Genomic DNA, 16,231 nt, shown 5'->3' on the forward strand with positions numbered 1-16,231 from the left:
TCTTGCCACAGAGGCTCAGCTGTTTCCAACCCTTTAGATGCTAAGTGTAAACATTTTTTTTCTCCCAGGGCTTTTAAACTGTTTAAACCACTTACTGATGATTGTGATGTATTTTTATGATGTTACAGTTTTATTGTTGGACAATCTTCCTAATGCCAGATAAGGGATTTCTGTTCTGCACACCTCTTTGGAACATAGCAAATTATAAACCACCTGCGAACACTGTTGGAGGATGGTACAGAAATTAAGTAAATAAAAACGGCAAACTAGCATGAACAGAGTAGTGTGTTGGTACTGGAATAAAAATTATAGAGCCTTGTAGAGGGGATTATTTCTCCCTCTTCCATTTTTGTGTGCTGTAGACTGAACTCTAGCACTGGAACTATCATTTTGTCTTCTGGTTTTGTTAAAAAAGAAAGATGGGCACACAGAACAGTCAAGCTTTGATCCCTGGCATCCCACTGAAAAAGTTCTCAGCACAGTAAGAAAATACTTACGCTTGATACTTTGGAGAACCACTGTAAGACTGTACTAAACTAAATGGTTCCCAGTTTGACCCAATGAAAGGCACATTTCATAAGGTATTTGTTATACTTGCAAAAATGTACAGACTCAGCTCACCTTGCCACCCTAATCTAAACCATACAACTACAGAAGGAAGCAGATACAACTGTGTTTTTTAGTATATGGTTGCCCTTTTCTCCTTTTTTCAATTATACCCGACCCAACTGCAAATTCAGTAACAACTGTAGAGTAATACATACACTGGTCATTCTAGCTGCAGACTGCTGGTGCTTTGCTGCTGCTGCTGCTGCTGCTGCTAAGGAAAGAAAGCTGGACCTCAGGACACTCCAATGGCCAAAACTGCTGAACTACGTGGGGACACTGAATGCAATGCTGACAAAGCAAATGACTAAATGCAACCCAATACCACACCACAAAAGAAACTGCTTGCCCAGCACTGCTTGAATCATGTTCACTTGATGGTGTCCTGCAGTTCTTCTTTCTCTTCCCCTACCTCCCTTCAACAGTTTTCTGCGGGGAGTCTCACTGTTTCCTGACCTTCTGCTGGTGTTCTCACTATTTCTGTTTCTACTGCAAGGCTGAATACAAACTAGTTTTACAGAAGATTATTCCACTGCAACACTTATGGTTACAGCCAGTGTGGTGCACTGGTCAGAACCACCCAATCTGTACATTGTCAACAACCCATGGTTTGTTAACCATGAGTTATTGAAAATGCAGGAGCAAGTGGCTGTGGTAATTCCCAGCCAGCTATTTCTATTAAATAGCCCAGAAATGCTTGAGTTGTTTACTGTGATATCCAAAGCCAGTTTGGGTTGTCATCCAGCAACCCAGAGTTCCAGGTGTTTTGCTCTGCCTGCCAGAAGCAGAAGCAGTTGAGAACTGGCACACTCACTCCCACTGCATTTTCAACAACCCTTGGTTTGTTAACCATGGGTCACTGTAATGTGCAAACAGGCCAAGGCTGGGCTTCAGTGTGGAATATTTCAGCTCAAATCCTTCCTTGGTCCAGATGGCCTTGGGTGAGCTGCTTCAGCTCTTTCACAAGATGTATTCTGTGCACACTCAGAGGAAGTATGGAGGATGGCTAGATACAAATATAACATACTGAAGGAAGGTTGGATACAAACGTCACACAGCTCTATTAGAGAGAGAAGAATGAAAAATGAAACAATACTTTTTGGTCAATGACCACAAAAAGCTGACAGAAGGGCCAATCAGATAAGCAGAGACATGATCAGGCCACTTTCAGCTTCAACTTATGCTATGCAGAGGTAATCAGGACTGATCAGACAGGCCACTGAACAGAAACATTTCTCTACATTAGCCTTAGCAGATAACACAGCTCTGTGCAACAACCAAAAAAAAAAAAAAAAAATAGCACAAGGGAGTTTGACAATAAAGCGTGACTGAGAAATACCAGGGAGATTCAGTCTGCCAGAGATCATCAAAAGTGAGATGTTGGAGACTTTCCAGTTGCAACTGCGACAAAACATTCTGGCCCAAGAGAAGCATTGGAGGCTTGTTCTAAAGCAATCTGTCAGGAGGTTTCCAAAGAAAGACTCTGCTTTCTGAGCATCCCTTTAACAATTGTGAATTAGAAAGAACAACATCCAAGGTATCTTGGATCCACATCCAATGAAAAGGAATCTGCTCATTCCTAACAGATGAACTGAGAAACTAGTCTTTCTAAAACTGCTGTCAATCTAGACTATTGCATGCCTTTTATGGTAAGGCAACAAGAAGGGAATTCAGGGCCTGAACATTGCATTGCACACCTTGCAAGTCTGAGGAAACGTTTCAAGAGTCAGACACATTTTTCGCAATTCCCTAGAAACAGATTTTTTGCAGGAGAGAAAATGAGAAGGTAAGGTTATAGCCCCAGATCTCAAAACAGAGCAAACAGAATAAATCCACTTACTCAACTGGCTGTGAACTGTTTTCACTTCACAGAACAGAACCTAATTGGCTCTTTAATGGCCTCCCTGTGCATATCCTGTTCTGTAATATGAGCGATTATGCCACCAGAATTTATTGTTTATAGGCCTGAACCAAAGTCTAGCCAAAGTACCTACATTTTTATAGAAGTAGTTTAAGAGTTAGTTTCTCCACTTTCAAATGCATACATGATGGGATAAATAATTGTTGCCAACAATAGGTCCTGATCTCCCATGTACAATAGATTCTGTTGAAGCTATTGGTTTCTTTTTTCCTCGCAGATTTCAGCATAAAGACTGGTAAGCACAAATCAAAAGTTCACTTAACATATTTGCCAGCTGAGGTTTTAGTACAAAGGAATAATCACTGCTATATGATCTGATTCTTTAAAGGTGTTTTGCAGCAATGGAAGGTCCTAAATAAAGTGGGCAGACTGGACTTCAAATATCATCTACTATAAAGGTTTTCCCCCCTTCTGTTTAACATTTGTGTGGGTTTCTTTTTAGTTTTTCCACATAATAGCTATCTCTTCATCAAAACTGGCCACTAAAGAAACTAGATGCAAAATCTATAGTCAGTAGGGAAGCAAAAATCCTTCCATCAATTTTTTTAAAGCCCAGGGCAGAAATGTTAAGAAGTGCAAGCATCTAATGGCAAATTAGTTCCTCTGTGAGTCATTTTGGAATGACTTAGGTCCATGTCATGAGGATTCAGGCATTCCTCAGAATCAGTAATGCAATTGCTATCTCCTGAACTTGTATAAATACTGCTGCTATCACCATTGATTTAATGGTTAAGGGTCTATGTCTTCTATGGAATACCCCACAGCCTGATGTTTGCGTCCCAACAGTTACATATAAATTTGTCATGCTAGATAGAACGTGACTCCTCTCGCTAGACAGGTCAATTTGCTTTTCTCTTCAGCAGCTGAAATAAACATTACTTTAAAGAAGCTATGGCTGTAGAGATTTCTGTGACTGCTGCCATCTCCAGAGCATAATATTTTAAACATACCTTTGGAATGCATTGATTGTCCTGAGAACACTTTACACACCCATGGTTTTTTAGCAGCTTTTAGGGCAAATTCTCACAACATGGGAGCATTTTCAGGAGTCACATGTGTATTGGTCTTTTAAAAGCCAACTCAGAAGCTTTGCTCAAGGGTATAAAAGTATTTTAAAACCAATATATAAAATTAAAAGTTCATCCCTCACCACAAGCCTTTTTGGTAGATTTGTATCTGTTTGCTTCTATTCATCCCTTCCTTAGCTCAAAGCAGAACAACAGAAACAAGCCCTGATGACTGCTCTGAGACTACAGTGCTATGGAAGCCATTCACCTCCTTCCAGAGATATTTTGTGCGAGCATTGTAGATGCGGATATCAACTGCTTTCTGGGCAAAATTCATGGTGCTTATTTTGGTATATTATATTATATTATTTAAATATATTATTTTAAATTTTTGAATGCTGTCCCTTATGCTTGGCATCTCGGGATGACTTACAATCACTAAAACAACAACAACAACAACAAAATATGTAACAATTAACCAAAAATACAATTAAATAAGTTAAATAAAAACAACTGTTAAACATTAGAATTTTAAATTATTTTTAAATAACAGTTAAATAGAAAGGTTTGAACCTGGCACCAAAAAGAATATAAACTCGGTACCAGGCACAGCTCTCTGGGGAGCACATTCCATAATCTGGGCGCCACCACAGAGAAGGCCCTCCTCCGAGTAGATATCATTTTTACCTCCTTCAGGGAGGGTTCTCAGAGCAGGGCCACTCAGATCTTAAGGGGCGTGAGGGCATATAAGGAAGGAGACATTCCTTCAGGTATCTCAGCCCCAAGCCATTCAGGTCTTTATAGGTCAAAACCAGCACCTTGAATTGGGCCTGGTCTTCAAGTGGAAGCCAGTAGAGCTAATAGAGGACCGGCGTTATATGAGAATAAAGACCAGTCCCCATTAGCATCCTGGCTGCTCTATTCTGTACCAGCTGAAGTATCTGGACCATTTTCAAGAGCAGCCCCACGTAGAGCGCATTACAGTAATCCAACTGGGAGGTTACCAGAGCATGAATCACTGTTGCTAGGCAGTGTTTGTCCAGGTAAGGATGCAGCTGATGGACCAGCTGAAGCTGTAGGAAAGCACTCCTCGCCACCGCTGCCACCTGGATTTCCAGGGACAGCTCTAGGTCAAGGAATACTCCCAAGCTGCAGACCCTGTCCTTTAGAGGGAGTGCTACCCTATCCAAGACAAGGTCAAGATCACTTACTTGTGATATTAGGATTGGTTGTATTAAATTACATAGGACTATGATTCCTAACCCCTCTAGTACATTGTTTTATAAACTCCATCTTCCTTCTTAGACACAGTGTCCTGGGATGCTTTGGGTGCATTTTGTGTGATATTAAATAAATAAATAGATAGATAAATGATATTTACAAAACTACAGGAATGAAGAGAGAAAAATTGGAAAGGGGGACAGTTTATTTCCAATGTCAAAATCCTATTGATATGCCTATGATGCCACAGGTGATCATTTGGACAGAGATCAAGCATCCTAAAACAAGTTTATGAATAAGTAATGGACTACTGTGCCAAAACTTCAGCTACATAACTTCAGACAGAAAGACAGAACTGACTATTCTATAAAAATAAGTAAGCTAACAAAATCTGGGATGCTATGTTATGTACAAAGTTAGACCATAATCTTAAACAGACTTTCCAATTACCTGTAAGTAAATCTCACTGAATCCAATGGAGCTCACTTCTGAATAGAGATACATAAGATTACACGGTCACTCAAGAAGCAAGGAATTTCAATTTTTAAAAAGATGTTTCAGCACCATCATTTTTATTTATCTTATCTCCTGTGTGGAACCTCTTTAAACTATGGCTGTTTTCCAAACACTTTTTTTTCTGATTATGATTCAGATATCCAAACTCTTCCAACAGTTACACCAAGGAAGTAATAAGCGAATTTCATTTTCTTCTTTTCTCTTAATTAGTGATCTTGTATGGTTGTATGATCCTTTTCCATTTTTCGTTTATATTTTCAACTTCATTTCAAAATAAAATTTCATATAAATATAAATATGTATGTAAAAAGACAGTCTGTCAGAATTTATACTGTTTATATTCCTGACCACTCACCTCTCCATCACTGTCAGATATGACAATACATGCGTCCACAAAACTGTGCTTCAGTGTGGCATTTGATGATACCTTTGACTCCTCTCCTTCCTTATCTTGGGGTTGGGCATCAGACCCATCTGCAATTTTCCGCTTCTTCTTTGGCATCCTTTCCACTAAAACAAATAAAGATTTAAAGATATTTGGTAGATCCTGGTTTATTTCCACACTAGTAGACTCTCTTGCCTTATTGAGTCAAACTATCCTCGACATTCCATTCTTATCATACAGGCTTGTGGACCTGGGAGTAACAAGGCACATTCATAAATCCCTGCTCATCCAATTTAGAATATGTTATATAGCTGATTAAGCTTAGAAAAAGTTGGGAAACACAGACTAACAGCATGTTCCAAACTGATGGGTATAAAAGGAGGAGAGAGCTCATTTAAGACTTAGCTAAAATTATACATTTAACATCAGCTTTCCATCCCAAACCTCTATTAGCCTTAACCCTGCTCGGCTGCTGATGTAGAACAAACAGGGAGAGAGATAGTAGATCATGCTAGGCTCAGCACTCCAGAAGAGAAAACCAAGACATCAAGAGCAGTTGTCAGTTTCATATTTAATTAGACATAAGGTAGGAGCTGCATTTTTCAAATAATATACTCTCAGAGCAACAGCTTGGAGGTAAACTGTAGGAATAAGGCAAAGGTCCTAAGAATAATAAAAAGACTAAATAATATGAGAGAAAAGTCAAGGACACTTGGGTTTCCTTCTGTGCGCCAAGTTGCCCACCAAACTGCATACTCATAGTGCCCTCTACTGGGACAAGACCATTCCTGGAAGGACATACTGCAGACAAGGGGAAAACCTGCTGACAAATGCTAAGAGTTAGGAGAAATGGAGGGTAAGGCAAGTGCAAGTGCAATTAGAGTACTGCTTTCAGCAAGGTCTTTCCAGGCCAGACCTATACATAGAAAGGGAACTACATAACAGGCTTTATCAGTGAAAGTACAGCCAGGAAAGCTGATTACGGCTCCTGGCCAACTGAAAGAAGCAGCAGCACTGCAAATGCTTTTCCCTTCCATCCACCAAAGCTTTTCTGGTGACCAGTAGCACATACCAATCACAACACAATCAAGTATTCCAATGGCACTTCTCTTGCTTCGTGGAGATGGCACTGCCATAGTAACCCCCCCCCCCGCCCCAATGCAGAAAGATGCAGTGGTGAGAAGTTCACCTCTAGTTTTGACTGCTAGTACAGATAATTTATTAAACTGCATCATGGACACTGAGATGGTCACACTCTGTTTACTCTCCTAGATAGGTTCCAATATGGACTCACACAAACTCATTCCTCAAAGGAAAGAGACTGCACTGACAAAGAAGGGTTGCTTGTACACCTTCCCATACCCCCAATACTGTTGGTGTTGCCTGACAATGTTGTCTGATCATTCTCATGCATAGTCCACTAAGTACTGTAGGTTTGGTTTTCTCTCAGTGTTCCCTAGTTGTAGCCCTATTACTTTTTCTCAACAACAGCCATGAAATCTTCTTCCAAAAAGCCCTCCAACAAACAAGCTCAGATTATTTGCTAGCTGGGTTTAAAGAACAAAACCCTTTCTTTTCACCCCAATATATTGCTTGGCACTGGTAAAATGGCTGTCACTGGCAGCAGCAAAGGTGAGATCACAAAGAGCAGCAAGGGCTTTTGCAATTCTCATTGAGTTGACTTACTCACCACTTCCCACAACCCTCGATGGGTTTGGTCTGCCAGGTTTAGACAACATAACCCATTGTGGGCTTAACAACCCCTAGAACAAGCCATGGGTTGTCCAGGTGGCTTGTTGCCATTAAACAAACTATCCTGTGGGAAGTTGCCTGGGTTCAGACAACATGACAACCCACCATGCACATCCATGCATTTTTACAGGAAGATAATCAAAGCTACTCTGAAATGTTCATCGATTTAAGAGGATAAGGGTTTCCAATTCCAATTCTTTCCAATTTATACCAGTCACACCCTTTAAAGCAATAGACAAAGGCTGTGAAGAAGACAATTCAGTAAAATTCATCTCTGTTGCTACTTCATATTCAGTAGATTAGATTGTCTATCTTAATATGCCTTTAAAATACTAGACATACATTGGAGATGCACACTAGTTGCAAGCCTGCCAAAAATTCAACATTCACATCAGCACTCACATTACTTAGTTTGTGCAATATATCTTTTGCCTAAAAGGTCGCACTAGCTAAGGGATTGCTAAGAAACATTAACTAGTGGGTACAATGACTCACTTACCCCCTGTGTTTTCAAAGCAATACAGAGAGTTAACCGCACAACTCTCTGTACAATTCTGAAACCAAAGAGGCTGATACTCCTTAAAACATAAATTAAAAAGACCAAGGCAAGTCAGGAAAAATTGAATATGTTGTTTTGCTTTCATTTCTCTTTATCTTGCATACTCTCTCCGGGAATGTGCTGTTAACTAAGTGCAGTATTTGGTTTCAGTGAAATGGAACAGGTCAAAGAATTAATTACTTGCAATTAATTCTGCATGTTGGCTCACAGGCTGTTTTTCCAGTCTTCTGTTGTTGTTGTTTTTTTTCATCAGAACTCTTAAGAACATTTCTCTCTCTAAGCTCAGTTGGTCAAGGTGACCTATTAATAAGCAAACTCACATGTGCTTCATTTCAGAGCATGCACTTTTCTGGGGTATCCTTGAAAATTCCACATTTATGATTATTTGCCATTTTCTATCATCATCATCTATCACTTTGATGAATCAGAAAACAATTACCAGTGGGATAATTCACAATCTTGACACTGCAGCCACTAGACCTGCCAAGCTGTGACAGCTTAGAATGCTCAAACACGAAGCCAAAAATGAATGACTCTCATCTCCAAATGAGTTTCTGAGAGGTTCAAGCTACAGGCTGGTGATTTCTGAAACTGCTACCCCAACCTCAGGAATGATAAATATGATGCTGATAATCAGCACCACAGAGTAAGAAATCCTCATTACTGCATTTATTAGCGGTCAAACATAACACAGAACTCCCCTTAACCATTTTCCATTCTGATATTTAGCATGTTTTGCAAACACTAATACATTCACACCAATTCCACAAGACTGGAGTATTTTACCTGCTTTTCTGAAACCTCTATAAAGGATCTGGATAGTAATACGTAATTGTGCTACCAATTTTTCAAGATGGATAGACAGACTCTTATGCTTTAGATCTCTGCTGATTGTTCAAGGTTAATGAAACTCTTTTGAGAGACTATTGCGAGGGACACACTTCTGCAAAACCTTTTTTGGATGACTATTACCTGCTGTCAAAGACAAGATGAAGAACAAGATACGTGGACCACAAGCATGACCCAAATCTAGTAAAATTCAATGGATCAATGTTTAGATGCACTCGGCAGGGAAAAGTCATGATTAATTCCAAAGGGTCTCCCAAATGTGGAGCAGATTTGTGATACTCAAAATAGTAGTTACATGCAGAGGTTCAAAGAACAAATAGCAATGGATTCAGAAGTGCAAAACTGTAGGTTCATACCTTATGCTTTAGACAGAAGTTTTTCCTGCAAAGACTGTGAATCTAAGCATATCTTGAGAGTTCCACTGAAATCAAAGAAACCTGCTTCCAAGAAAATGTGTTTGGGGGCTTGTACAAAGAAAAACATAAATGGCTTCAGGCTGCCACTTTTGAAAACTCATGCCCCAATTATTAAGCCTGTCATTGGGGCTGTAGCTATTCAGTTGTTAAATCACTCCTTAGCCCAATCCCATGTATTGTCTCCATACCAGTGTTGTATTTCTTGCACAATATCTAGAACTAGCATGATGTTCTAATGATACCTTTGTTAGCAGCACCCCAGGTGAGACACATAACCAGACCTCAGATGATGAATGCAAATTCAAAGCAACCTCATAAGGAGGAGGCAGTCTTTTAGGTACTATAGGAACAAGCTGTTTGGGGCTATATAATCCCCATTTCATTGTTGGACATCCTTAGATTGTTTGCCTGCTCCCACTGGTACAAGGAGGCAAGCAGAAGCATGACAGCACATTCATAAAAACCCAGAATATGATACCACGATCAGTAGAATCAAACACTGCTAAAAGGTCCAGCAGAACCAAGAAGGATGTATATCCCCTGTGGATCCTCTGCTCTACCAATGCTGTTCCTATTACCAAACCAGACCTGAACCCAGAATAAAAAGGATTCATTTTCATCCAAGAGTAGCAAGGCTACCACTTACTCCAAGATTTGCTTTTAAAAAGAAGAGAAACTGGTCAATGATTATCAAGGATGACAAAAGCCAGCAAAAGCTTCTTCAACTGAGGTCTTACCACAGCCTCCTTTAGAGAAAGTTTGAAGATTACCATCTTTCAAGGAAGTATGAATCTGGTTCAACAATGTGCCAGAGCTCACTCTGGGTTGGTTAAGACATGATAAGCCACAGCACATATCAGGTATAAAAGAAATATGCAGCCCTGCCCACTGGTTGTCATGCCATCTTAGCCTGCTATTAGGGGTTATGCAAGTGTCGTACAAGGGCAGTTTAGCTCTTGTATAACTCCTGATTGCAAAGTTCAGACAAAATGGCGACCACCATCCCGCCCAGTCAAGTGTTGCATATTCAAAATGGCAGCCAGTACATGTCATAGCTCAGCAGTGGTTAAATAATCTGTAATGGACTGCCATATCAAACATGACCACTAACGATCTTGACCATCCAAACAGCTAACCCCTTTTGGTAGTTTTCATAAACCAGGATGGACACAAGTTTAAAGAGCACATGCTTGATCTTACTCCTCTAACCTGTGCACATTCTCTGGTTGAACAAACTAGCATTTATCCATAAACTTCAATGACCTGGTTTGCTAGGAAATCTTTCATTGGAAACTCATTCTTCAAATAACTCCTTATTGTCCTCAGAGTTCCCTGATCTCCACAATACCCTCCTGCTCTTTCAAATCTACTTGCAACAAGTCTGCGCCTCAGTCAGAGAAACACATTATAAGCAATCCTATTGTTTTGAAATGGACATAATTATTAGGAAATATACCTTATTTGAGAGTATTCCTATTCTACAAGTTCAACAGAATAGACATACAACTATTTCCAGTTTTCCAGATACAATTTCCGGATTGCTAAAAGCTTTCCACAAAGCTCTGCATGTTTTTTCTTTTGCAAGGAACATCCAAACTCTTATTTTCTCCCTGACCAGAATGTGGCTTTCCCATGTTTGAAGCATAGGATTGAGAAATTTATCAATTTAAATTCCTGCAAAACCAACCATTCTTCTGTTGGCATAAGCACTGCCTCATTCACCAAAGGGGGGTATCCAGACACATCTTCCACTTGTAGCCTTCCCATTTTCTTTCTTTCTGTGGAAAATCCATTCAGATAAGATAGAATACCTTCATGAAGCCCTTTGGATTGGTAGAGCAAGGAGCTCTCCATCAAAATGCATCCCAAGTCTAAGAGTATGCCAATTCCTTCCCCTCCCCCTCTATTGTGCAATCATCCTATAGAGCACTATTCCCATTCCAATGGGAATTCCAATACAGTTATAAAATGGAAGGATGCCTTACTAAATAAAATTCAGCTTCCATTTGTGAGAAGATAGTCATGCTGCTCTGTGACTCTTCTTTCCCTGTACTGCAGATGTTTTTCCAATCTTACCTGTGATGTCACAAGTAGGTAAGCACACTGAACAAAGCTTACTTTTAAAAAGGAATAGAGATAAGAGCACCACCACAGTCCTAGGGAAGATAACTATGCAGCCTTAAAACAAAACAAAACAAAACAAAAATGTAAATTAAGGAAAAGCTTTGCAAAATGCAATGAGAATTATGGGCAGAGGAAAGAGAGACAGGAAAAGAGGATAGCCTTGATGGCATTTGTCACTGGGAAGCTATTTGTTTAAAGGACTAGATGAGTGCTTCTGCCCTTTAGTGCAGTTAGGAGAATATGCAGCCTCTAAAGATTCAGAAAACTGACAAAAATAAAGACTCGTTGTTCAAACAGTACACATAATGCTGTGTGTAAGGGCATGAAGAAGTTTGTCACTGTGTGGATCCAATCAGCACTCAGGAACACACTGGGGACAGGGTTATTAATATGCAGATTCCCTACAACAGATGTGCTCCCTCAAAGTAAAGTATCTGTAGCCCAGGCAAAAAGTGACAGCCAGGTAACAACTTAGAAAACATGACAAAATCTTCTCTGAGAAACAAGTTAAGCATAAGCACCTGTGCATCACTCCGGGAAGCTATTTTTACACACTATGTTCTGAATGGAATACCCAGTTCTCCTCTGCACACAGAATTAATTTGCCAGGCTGTACTTGTCTAGCCAGACACAAGAGATGACAGGGATCCTTCCCATGTAAAAGTTGTGTGGAAAAGAATTATTTTCTCTATTAAAAATGAAGGAGTCCTACCCTCTTTTGTATCTGCAGGCAGACAGGAGTACTCGTAAAGTGACCTATATCATCTAAGAGGTACCCGACCTAGAAAGATGATACAGCCTGAAGAGGATATAAAGTTAACGAAAGGAAAGGGAACCGGCGCGTCAATTCTACTCTGAAGGTTGTCAACTTTGGAACGGGCCTTCAGCACCAGCGCGATGTGCCAGCAGTGCTGATCTTCACCAAATGGAAAGCTTCCTCGGCTGATTTTTTGCACATCAAACAGCTGTTAAGAACACAAGCGCAGGCCAACCAGCTTCCCCTCATAGCCCACCAGCAACCCGTCTCTACTTGGGGCGGAGGGGCTGTGAAACGGGGCTCCAGCAAGCGTTAGGTCCATAAGACTCGCGATGTGGGGGCAGCCAGACCTAGGCGGAGACCGTGAGGTGAGCGGACAGAGAGCGTCCTAGGTAGAGACCCCCGCCCGCCCGCCCGCCCGCGGTGGAAGCACTGGAGGGGAGAAAGGTTGTACGGGCCCCCCGCAGAAAGAAGCAACTCCGTGGGTGGGGCTGGGCATAGACACAACTACTCACCGGCCCCAGCCTCTCCCCTACCGGGCCGGTGCCCCGCCCCCTCCCGCGCCGACCCCAACAGGCGGGCAACGAGAAGTCGGCGTCCCCGCTGCCTCTTGCTGGGACTCGCGCACAGATTCGAGAGCGGCAAAGAGCGCGTCTTTTTGCCCACACCCAAGTTGGCGCCAATAGCTTCGCTTCCCGCAGCTAAGATGGAACGGGTACGCGGGACGGGGGTCATGTGAGCTGTTCTTCCCGCGTGATCCCCGGTGAAGCCTTCCGCGTCATCTTGGCTGAAGGCAAATAACGGCGTTTTCCTCTCCTGCTCCCGGGCTCCCACTCACTGGAACAATCGAGGAAATCCAGACTCTTCTGCCTTTCGCCGTCTGGATGTGTGCGAACAATCAACACTGTGTCTTATTAGTAAATTCTTGGAATTGTGGCCTCAAGTTGAGAATGAATGAATGAATGAATGAGTCTATTCATTCACATTTGTGATTAGAAATGCTGGGATTGGTCAGGTGCAAGAATTTGGAGAGGCAAGGTGTGTTTATAGAGAACTCAACAGCGCAATCCTACGGATGGTTAAACTGAAAAAAAGCCTTACAGCCCCGGCATGCCCCAAGCCTGAGACCTCCGAGGGGAGGATAGTGCTTTGTTGCAAACTCTCAGGTTTGCTCGATGGTACCCCAGGGTAGAGGCGCTTCACCAGAGGAAGAGAAACCAGGGAAAGTGGGGTGGGGTACAGGCTTGCAGGATCACAGGTTGCATTGCAGTGGCGAAAGACTGACATCAGTCTTCTTGAGCACTGCTCATTTTAGGTTGTTTCTCCAACTTTTGTTCAAGCATGTTTTTCAGTGGCAGAATTAGTGTGCCACACCTTTAGAAAGTTACACTGCAATCCTGTGTATGTCTTCTCAGAAATAAGTTCTACTGTGTCAGATAAGACTTTAAGGTAAATATGCATAGCACTGGCACCTGAGAAAGAAGGAAAGATAGAAAGGGAGTGAGAGATAGAGGAAGGCATTGCAAAAATGCATCTTGCTGAGTGGCAAGATGCTGTGGGATGGTTAAAGACTGTAATATGTGAAGTACTAAGAATTGTGCCCTTAAAATGCAGAGTGTCTTTCCTTCAGTGGTGGATAACCTCAATTCAGTCTTCATAACCAAATACCACAGTCGTCACACCAAACTAGCCAAATTTTCCATGGGAAAATGCATGTACCTGATTAGAAAAGCTCGTTTTATATTCTATTTTTTACTTAACTATATATCCTTACCAAATATACAACCTCCCATTCCACAACACAGTGGTGTCTGCTCCTAAGTAAACATGTTTGACTTCAGGACAGCAAAAGGAAATTCTGTTTTGTTTTAGTGGCCATGCTGATGTACCATGAATTGAGTTTCAAATGTTAAAATTCTAGGAGTCTTTATTCATTTAATTGGGTTGGTGCTGCTATTATTTTGCTAAAAAATTACCGGGAATGTAGGCAGGGTTAGTATCTATAATTTGAAGTATATGAAGTTATCATCTAAAGGGCTGGGGACAAACATCCAGAGTCTAAAATTGCCTAACAGCACCACCATTGTCACCTGGCACTTTTGGAGTGTGCCTGACTGTGAAGAGCTACAGTCCAGCCAGTTTCTACTAGACAGGCCAATCCAAGAAGAGAACAGCAGGTGGAAGAACAGGTACATTGGCTGCTGTGAGAGATCTGCCTTTCTGCAAACTGGCCCAGGTCTCTTTCCTTGGAGGTTTGCTCACACAGCAACGTATGCGAGTGGTGGTGTGGCCTAGCCCAAGTGAGTCTCAAGATCCTTGTTTTCCAATCATTAGCTGGAGTGTACCTGCTTTTTTCATCATCCACATGGCTGGACTCTGGTGGGTGTGTGGTGTTGCTTAGCCACAGAGATTTCTGCAAGGCTGAGAAAGGTGAACAAACATGGGGCGGGGGAGAATAGAAGATTCTTGCTCTTTCAGAGCTAAAGGCCACAAACAGGTATTGTAGCACTGTATAAAGGGCATTTTTGAAGGTATTGTTTCTCATATAGGTACAGAAAAAATGGCACTTGCTTAAATAGAAGTTTGGGACCCCTGATGCAACTGGTGTCCCTAAACTAACCAGCATTTTGCTCAGATGTGTTTCTGTATTACCACATTCTAGAATGCTCTCTTGACTGGACCTGCCGGTTGGAAACACGGGTGTATTTTTGACACCCAGGCTGTCCTCTGCTCCCAGGTGTTTGATGAGGTATTTATGCCAATTCTTTTTATCAAGCCAGTATCCTATTGTATTTAAAATTGGTTAAATTGTTTTAAAGGGTTTGTTTCAGATATTTTATGTTTTTACTGTGTACTATGTATTTTATATATGTATTGTGTATTTTATTGTGTATTGTGTGCTTTTTGTGAACTATCCAGAGAGCTTAACCTACTGAATGACATAGAAATGAACAATAATAGTCCAGCTGCTTCCTTTCTACGCCCTTTTTACCTGAGATATAATATTCTCATAGAATCAAATGCTCTTTTCTATCCATACATCCTCTTTTACAAAGAGGGGAAGAGGTTTTCTTTAAAGACAGGTGTGTGCATGAACAGAGACTGGTTTTAGAGTCAGAGGTGGTTGCATCAAATTGTTGTAAGAGGCAGGAAGTAAAGAAGTTGTTGTATTTTCAGTGCCAGGAGAGGGCGGAGGTGCATATGAAATTTGTTGCTTCTGGATCCAAAATGACTTGACTGCCTTTGGGTCCTGTTCACCTTGACTGGACAGGCTGGAGGGAACCTTGATGTTCAAGCTCAAGGAGCAAACTCTGTTTGGCAGGCAATAGGTTCTCCCTCTTTTTACGTTTGTACTAGGGGCTTATCCCCAGTGAGATTGTTTTGCTACAAGACACACTAGATACATTCCATTCTGAGAACATAAGAATCCTCCTGTATCAGACCAAGAGCGCCCAAGCAACTGCCCGCAGGAAATCCAGAAGTGAGACCTGAGTGCAAATAGCCCCACTCTGCTATTTCACAGCAACTCTACGCATACACACACTGCCTGTAACACTGGAGTTTGGATATAGCCATCTGGATCAATAACCATTGATTGCTACAGACCTAGAGAGCTATTGGGAGATGTCTTTCTTCTAAGGTGAAATTTGTTCGGTCCCTTGTTGATAAGAGAACGGCAGTGATTCGCCATATGACTGTTCTTCGCCTCCTGAGGATGCTGGCCATCTCATGCAAACGTAAAACTACTCAATTTTATTCGTTATTTATTCTAAATCTTTATAAAATGCTTTCTTTAAGCGTTTTTAATTCGTATACACCATTGTATTAACTTGTATAATTTTGTCCGCATGGGAATGTTGGAGGCTGGTTTAATCAGTTCAAATAACGAACTTTGATTAAACACAGACCAGTTCGGTGCCCAAAAGAACTGCGGTTACTGCTCGCTTGCCCACAAAAGAAATGGGTGGCCAGGAGACGCTGTTTTGGTCACGTGGTTTTCTTCAACCCACATTGAAAACCAAATGTCGCGAGAATGCATGGCATGCTCCGCGCTCTGCCGAACGGTTTGATTCCCGGGCTTACGGGCGGCGGGGAGGGGGTGGTTCTCGCGATACATG

General features: G+C 41.5%; 1 protein-coding gene across 4 annotated transcripts in view; it reads right to left on the bottom strand.

Moving 5' to 3' along the window:
- Positions 1–12,767, bottom strand: part of UIMC1 (ubiquitin interaction motif containing 1) — a 75,618-nt gene extending 62,851 nt beyond the window's left edge. For 2 of the 4 annotated variants that reach the window (XM_044450976.1, XM_044450980.1), the window contains exons 1-2: positions 8,148–8,232; positions 5,627–5,781 (exon numbers count right to left, since the gene is read on the bottom strand). In XM_044450976.1, the coding sequence (XP_044306911.1) occupies positions 5,627–5,781; positions 8,148–8,217 (225 nt within the window). In that variant the 5' untranslated portion in view covers positions 8,218–8,232. Of the gene's footprint in view, positions 1–5,626; positions 5,782–7,907; positions 7,928–8,147; positions 8,233–12,628 lie in introns of those variants that run through there. The other 2 variants (XM_044450978.1, XM_044450979.1) reach the window with 2 other exon arrangements.
- Between the last annotated feature and the right edge of the window lie 3,464 nt (positions 12,768–16,231).

This window comes from Varanus komodoensis, unplaced genomic scaffold, assembly GCF_004798865.1.
Source record: "Varanus komodoensis strain SLA01 unplaced genomic scaffold, ASM479886v1 scaffold6_1, whole genome shotgun sequence".
In the NCBI taxonomy this organism is placed as follows: Eukaryota; Metazoa; Chordata; class Lepidosauria; order Squamata; family Varanidae; genus Varanus; species Varanus komodoensis.